Source organism: Anser cygnoides, chromosome 2 (genome assembly GCF_040182565.1).
Source record: "Anser cygnoides isolate HZ-2024a breed goose chromosome 2, Taihu_goose_T2T_genome, whole genome shotgun sequence".
Taxonomy (NCBI): domain Eukaryota; kingdom Metazoa; phylum Chordata; class Aves; order Anseriformes; family Anatidae; genus Anser; species Anser cygnoides.
In genome coordinates this window covers 69,861,399-69,868,692 of record NC_089874.1, presented here as the reverse complement: position 1 = coordinate 69,868,692, position 7,294 = coordinate 69,861,399, and the positions used below count along the sequence as shown (strand labels likewise).

At 47.6% G+C, this 7,294-nt stretch overlaps 1 protein-coding gene across 1 annotated transcript; it reads right to left on the bottom strand.

Annotated features, from left to right (window-relative positions):
* Nucleotides 1-211: 211 nt before the first annotated feature.
* LOC136790117 (uncharacterized) lies at nucleotides 212-5,073 on the bottom strand. The gene is made up of 3 exons (XM_066992432.1): nucleotides 1,402-5,073; nucleotides 529-591; nucleotides 212-375 (listed from the first exon to the last, which is right to left on the bottom strand). The coding sequence occupies exon 1, from the start codon at nucleotides 3,970-3,972 to the stop codon at nucleotides 1,903-1,905; it is 2,070 nt and encodes a 689-aa protein (XP_066848533.1). The 5' UTR covers nucleotides 3,973-5,073; the 3' UTR covers nucleotides 212-375; nucleotides 529-591; nucleotides 1,402-1,902.
* Between the last annotated feature and the right edge of the window lie 2,221 nt (nucleotides 5,074-7,294).

The window sequence follows — 7,294 nt, the reverse complement described above, 5'->3', positions numbered from 1 at the left end:
AGAAACGGGAAAGTGAAGCCTGTGAGTTGAGATACAGTTTATTAAGACAGGAAAATAATAATAACAATAATAATAATAATAATAATAATAGTATTACTAACAATAATGTGTACGAAACAAGTGATGCACAATACAGTTGCTCACCACTCACTGACCGATGCCCAGCCTATCCCGAAGCAGCCGGCCCCTCCACCCTGGCTAGCCACCCCTATATATTGTTTAACATGACATCAGATGGTATGGAATACCCCTTTGGCCAGTTTGGGTCAGCTGTCCTGGGTCTGTCCCCTCCCAGCTCCTGCTGCACCCCTAGCCTGCTTGTTGGCAGGACAGAGTGAGAAGCTGAAAAGTCCTTGGCTTGGTGTAAGCACTGCTCTGCAACAATTAAAACATCAGCATGTTATCAGCGCTCTTCTCATCCTAATCCAAAACATAGCACCCTACCAGCTACTATGAGGAAAACTGACTCTGTCCTAACTGAAACCAGGACACCTGGTTTTCATTGGAAGAGATCAGGTGCAAACCTACCTGTGTTTAATGAAGCACTCCATCTCAGCTCATCCTTGTGTTTCTGAGGAATAGTTTTGGGGGCTGCAGATTTAAGAAAGAAAGTCAAAAAACTTTGCCTTTCATGTTATGGGTGCAGTTTTTTAAAAGAGAGTTATAAAACGGAAATGTAAGTGGAGGACAATGCTACAGCAAAGATAAATGCTACCCAGTGGAGAAATTATCTCCATTGAACTCTACTAAACAAATCTCTAGAGGAATGCTTTAAAAGAATGCCCTCAAAGAGCACTGTGTATTTTGAGATAAAAAGCAGACTTCACAGTTCCCAAGCCTATATAGGCGTGTGTTTTTTTTTTGAACTGTAAGGGTGAATCATATGGGTATGAATCAAGGCACTTTCAGTAGCCAGGTTTAGCTTGCAAATCTACACTAGATAACCTCCACCATCATGAAAAACTACTTTTATCTGCATGGAAAACAGGTGGACATGAAATCTTTGGCAGTTTTCCTGTAGGTAGTGGCCATGGGGCCACTCAGTATGATAGCAAGACCAAGTGTATTGATAGTAGAGGAGACTGGAAATTTTGTACTTCGCTCCCATTAATTTTGATCCCACTGGGATTAGAGCTGGTGGGAGAAAAGAGCTTCCGTGTGTGTGTGTTGTGGTTTAACCCGGCTGGCAGCTAAACACCACACAGCCATTCGCTCACCCTCTCCCCTCCCTCTCTGGGATGGGGGAGAGAAACGGGAAAGTGAAGCCGGTGAGTTGAGATAAAGACAGTTTATTAAGACAGGAATATAATAATAACAATAATAATAGTAATAGTGATAATGATAATAGTATTAATAATAATAATGTGTAAGAAACAAGTGATGCACAATGCAATTGCTCACCACCCGCTGACCGATGCCCAGCCTATCCCCGAGCAGCCGGCCCCCCCACCCCGGCTAGCCACCCCTATATATTGTTTAGCATGACGTCAGATGGTATGGAATACCTCTTTGGCCAGTTTGGGTCAGCTGTCCTGGGTCTGTCCCCTCCCAGCTCCTGCTGCACCCCTAGCCTGCTCGCTGGCAGGACAGAGTGAGAAGCCGAAAAGTCCTTGGCCTGGTGTAAGCACTGCTCTGCAACAATTAAAACATCAGCATGTTATCAGCGCTCTTCTCATCCTAATCCAAAACATAGCACCCTACCAGCTACTATGAGCTACTTAACTCTGTCCTAACTGGAACCAGGACAGATATCCACCCCTTATTCCATACCATTTATGTCATGCTCAGGTTACACTCTTTCCAATACCTTGTAATTAATCACCATTTTCATCTATGATATATAGCAATCATGGTAGTGATGACATACAGTATTATATAATAATTAACATACTACAATTCAACTCATGGGCTATTCTCACCCAGTATCAAATCCCCTTGAGGTACACACCGGACCTCCCCATTCTTTTGCATTACCCACCAAGTGCATCCAGGTCCCTGAGCAAAAGCAATTCCACGAATGGGTTTGCCTTTTCCTGAGGCAGGAGTAGCCCAGACTGTTTTACCCAGCATGTTTCTTACGTGCACTACAGGAACTTTATCCCCTTCTACAGTGCGTAACAGGTTTGAGTGGGCAGGTCCAGCTCGGTTGGCAGATCCCCTAGTATTGACTAACCAGGTGGCCTTTGCCAAATGTGTATCCCAGTTTTTGAATGTCCCAGCACCCATTGCTTTCAGTGTAGTCTTCAACAGTCCATTGTATCGTTCAACTTTTCCAGAGGCTGGTGCATGATAGGGGATGTGATACACCCACTCAATACCATGTTCTTTGGCCCAAGTGTCTATAAGGTTGTTTCGGAAATGAGTCCCGTTGTCTGACTCAATTCTCTCTGGGGTGCCATGTTGCCATAGGACTTGCTTTTCAAGGCCCAGGATAGTGTTCCGGGCGGTGGCATGGGGCACAGGATATGTTTCCAGCCATCCGGTGGTTGCTTCCACCATTGTAAGTACGTGGTGCTTGCTGTTGCGGGTTTGAGGGAGTGTGATGTAATCAATCTGCCAGGCCTCTCCATATTTATATTTCAGCCATCGTCCTCCATACCAAAGAGGCTTTGACCGTTTGGCTTGCTTGATTGCAGCACATGTTTCACAATCATGAATAACCTGTGCCATAATAGTGTCCATGGTCAGGTCCACCCCTCGATCACGAGCCCATCTGTATGTTGCATCTCTACCTTGATGGCCTGAGGTGTCATGGGCCCATCGGGCTATAAATAATTCACCTTTATGTTGCCAGTCCAGGTCCACCTGAGCCACTTCAATCTTAGCAGCCTGATCCACCTGCTGGTTGTTTTGATGTTCTTCAGTAGCCCGATTCTTGGGCACATGAGCATCTACATGGCATACCTTTACAACCAGGTTCTCTACCCGGGCAGCAATATCTTGCCACAATGCCGCAGCCCAGATGAGCTTGCCCCTGCGCTGCCAGTTGTTCTGCTTCCATTGCTGTAACCACCCCCACAGGGCATTTGCTACCATCCATGAATCAGTATAGAGATAGAGAACTGGCCACTTTTCTCGTTCAGCAATATCTAAAGCCAGCTGAATGGCTTTCACTTCTGCAAACTGACTCAATTCACCTTCTCCCTCAGCAGCTTCTCGTCGTGTAGGACTCCATACAGCAGCTTTCCATCTCCGATGCTTTCCCAAATTACCACAGAACCCATCAGTGAACGAGGCATATTTCTTCTCATTTTCCGGTAGCTTGTTGTACAGTGGGGCTTCTTCAGCATGGACCACCTCCTCCTCTGATGATATCCCAAAGTATTTGCCTTCTGGCCAGTCCATAATCACCTCCAAGATTCCTGGGCGACTGGTGTTTCCTATTCGAGCCCGCTGAGTAATCAGTGCAACCCACTTGCTCCGTGTAGCATCAGTTGCATGATGTGTAGAGGGGACCCTTCCTTTGAACATCCAGCCTAGTACCGGCAGTTGGGGTGCCAGGAGGAGCTGCGCTTCAGTACCGACCACTTCCGAAGCAGATCGAACTCCTTCATATGCTGCCAATATCTCCTTTTCAGTTGGAGTATAGCGGGCCTCAGATCCTCTGTATCCCCGACTCCAAAACCCCAGGGGTCGACCTCGAGTTTCCCCAGGTTCTTTCTGCCAGAGGCTCCAGGTGGGACCATTCTCCCTGGCTGCGGTGTAGAGCACATTCTTTACATCTGGTCCTATTCGGACTGGCCCAAGGGCTACTGCATGAACTATTTCCTGCTTAATTTGTTCAAAGGCTTGCCGTTGCTCAGGGCCCCATTCAAAAGCATTCTTCTTACGGGTTACTTGGTAGAGCGGGTTTACAATCAGACTGTAATTTGGAATATGCATTCTCCAAAACCCCACGACACCTAGGAAAGTTTGTGTTTCTTTTTTGCTAGTTGGTGGAGACATAGCTGTTATTTTGTTGATCACATCCATTGGGATTTGACGACGTCCATCTTGCCATTTTATTCCTAAAAACTGGATCTCTCGTGCAGGTCCTTTAACTTTATTCTGTTTTATGGCAAAACTGGCCTTCAGAAGGATTTAGACTATTTTCTTCCCTTTCTCAAAAACTTCTTCTGCAGTGTCACCCCACACAATGATGTCATCGATGTACTGCAGGTGTTCAGGAGCTTCCCCCTGCTCCAGTGCAGACTGGATCAGTCCATGGCAAATGGTAGGGCTGTGTTTCCACCCCTGGGGCAGCCGATTCCAAGTATATTGGACTCCCCTCCAAGTGAAAGCAAACTGTGGCCTGCACTGTGCTGCTAGAGGTATGGAGAAAAATGCATTAGCGATATCAATTGTGGCATACCACTTGGCTGCCTTTGATTCCAGTTCATACTGGAATTCTAGCATGTCCGGCACTGCAGCACTCAGTGGTGGCGTGACTTCGTTCAGGCCACGATAGTCCACTGTTAGTCTCCACTCACCATTAGACTTTCGCACTGGCCGTATGGGACTATTAAAAGGTGAATGAGTCTTGCTGATCACTCCTTGGCTCTCCAGTTGACAAATTAGCTTATGGATGGGAATCAGGGAGTCTCGGTTGGTGCGATATTGCCGCCGGTGCACAGTTGTGGTAGCGATCGGCACTTGCTGTTCTTCAACCCTCAGCAACCCCACAACAGAAGGGTCCTCTGAGAGACCAGGCAAGGTAGACAACTGTTTAATGTCCTCTGTCTCCAAGGCAGCTATGCCAAAAGCCCAGCGGAACCCTTTTAGGTCCTTGAAATATCCTCTTCTAAGATAGTCTATGCCAAGGATGCACAGAGCATCCGGGCCAGTCACAATACGGTGCTTTTGCCACTCATTACCGGTTAGACTCACTTCAGCCTCCAATACAGTTAACTGCTGGGATCCCCCCATCACACCGTAAATACAGATGGGCTCTGGCCCTTTATAGCTTGATGGCATTAGAGTACATTGTGCACCGGTGTCTACTAAAGCCTTATACTTCTGTGCGTCTGACGTGCCAGGCCATCGAATCCACACAGTCCAATAAACTCGATTGTCCCTTTCCTCCCCCTGGCTGGAGGCAGGGCCCCTCTAGTCCTGGTCAAAGTCTTCGTTTCTGTGTTTAAAGGACTGCCTGCTGGAAGTTGGAGCAGCAAACTTTTCAGAGAACCCCTTTTTCCCAATTGTTTTCTTTTGCAATTCATGTACCCGTGCCTCTAGGGTCGCAGTAGATTTTCCATCCCATTTTCTCATGTCCTCTCCGTGGTCACGTAGGTAAAACCACAGGGTGGCGCGGTGTGTGTGCCCACCATATTGTCTTCCTTGCATAGATGAACGTTTACCCCTAATAGCTGAGACACTGGTTTGTACAGGTGGGGAGGAAAATAATCTCTCTTCAAGTTGGTGGATCTTTTCAGAAAGTTTCTCCAAAGTATTCTCTTTTAGCTGGTGGACACTGGTTCATTCAGGTGGAGGGGAAGATAAATTCTCTTTAAGTTGGTGGACCTCTTCAGAGAGTTTCTCCACAGCCGAGACACAGGCCTGTAGGGAAGAGGAGAGATTTCCTTCGTACTGCCGGAGTATTTTAATCACTTCATTCACTGTGGGATTCTCCTCCTCTTTCCAGGTTAGTATTGCCAATGAGCTGGCATATGATGATGGTGCACTCCGTACAAACTTCCGCCACATGGGTTGTGTACACCGGACTTCATCTGGATCTGTGGATGTTTGTGCGTCATCTAGGTCCTTATAAATTACTTCCCATACGGCCAATTCCCTCAGGTACTGAATTCCCTTCTCCATGGTGGTCCATTTGCCTGGTAGACATCCAAGTTCTTCCTTGAAGGGATACCTTTCCTGCACAGCTGACAGGAGACGCCTCCAGAGGCTGCGAGATCGTGTTCCATCTCCAATTGCTTTGTCAATACATGCGTCCCTAGCAAGGGATCCCAGCCGCCTGGCTTCCTTGCCCTCTAATTCCACACAATTGGCTCCGGTGTCCCAGCACCGGAGCAGCCAGGTGACAAGCTGCTCACCTATACAGCGACCAAAATCTTTTCGCACATCTCGTAGCTCACGCTGGTATAGAGTCCGGGTAGTTACTGTTGATTTTTCAACATCCCCATCCTCATCTTCAGTCTCCTGCACCTTTGATGGCCCAGCCTCGTCTTCACTATGCCCAGACTTAGCAGAAGACTGTCTGCGTTCTAAACGACCTGAGTCTCTATACCATTTTTTCACCTTGTCTACAGGGGCAACTTGCACTGCTACAGCTCGTTTCTCTGACCCAGCCACAGGGTCTGCCACAGGGGTTGGAATACCCTCTGCGGGGTCAACTTGCACTGCTACAGCTCATTTCTCTGACCTAGACACAGGAGTGGGAGCAGCTGCAGGAGCCGGAGCTGCTGCAGGGGCTGGAGTGGCTGCGGGAGCTGGAGCTGGAGCGGCTGCAGGAGCTGGAGCAGCTGCAGGAGCTGGAGCGGCTGCAGGAGCTGGAGCTAGGTTGATAGTAGCATCAATTGCAGCTCGATAGGCACAAGCCAGACCCCAGCACGCTACAGTGATTTGTGTCACTTTGGAACTGCCAGAGTCATGACACCTTTTTTTCAAGCATTCTGCCAGCTTTTTAGGATTTTGCAGTTGTTCAGGGGTGAATGTCCAAAACACTGGAGGTGACCACTGCTCTAGAAACCTGCCCATATCCTCCCACACTCCCTGCCACTCGCAACTATCCCGCCTCAAGACAGATCTCCGGATGAGATTCCTAAGTAGTTGTTTAACCCTCAACAAAACCTGAAGCGCATTCAGGAGACATAACAACAAGAGCAAGCTGGTCTGAGTATCCCAAGGATATTCAACATCTCAGAGAACCACCGTAACTAGCTCGGGGGATAAGAGGGTGGTGAAGGAGAAAGGGAGAGTGAACAGGTAGGGAAACATGTCTTCCCCTGTCCCCTTCACAGATTGGCTCCCTAACGAAAACAGGCAATAGGTGTAATTGCTAATAGTTTCCGAGATATGGTTTCCAAAGTATAGAGTCGACGTCAGTGCTGAGTACAAATACCAGGTTAGAGTCGTGACCAGATATTTCATCATTTCATAAGCCATTGTTACACCGCACAGTAGCATAACAATCTTAAACCAGGGCCCGGAAAGGATAAACAGTGCAACAGGGAGCACATACAGAACGCGCTATAAAACTCAATTTGGAAAACAGGCACAGCAGACTGGAGATTAAGGCAATCAACATCGTGACTAGCAACTATTAAGCAGGTCCAATACTTATACCAATTTTAGTTTA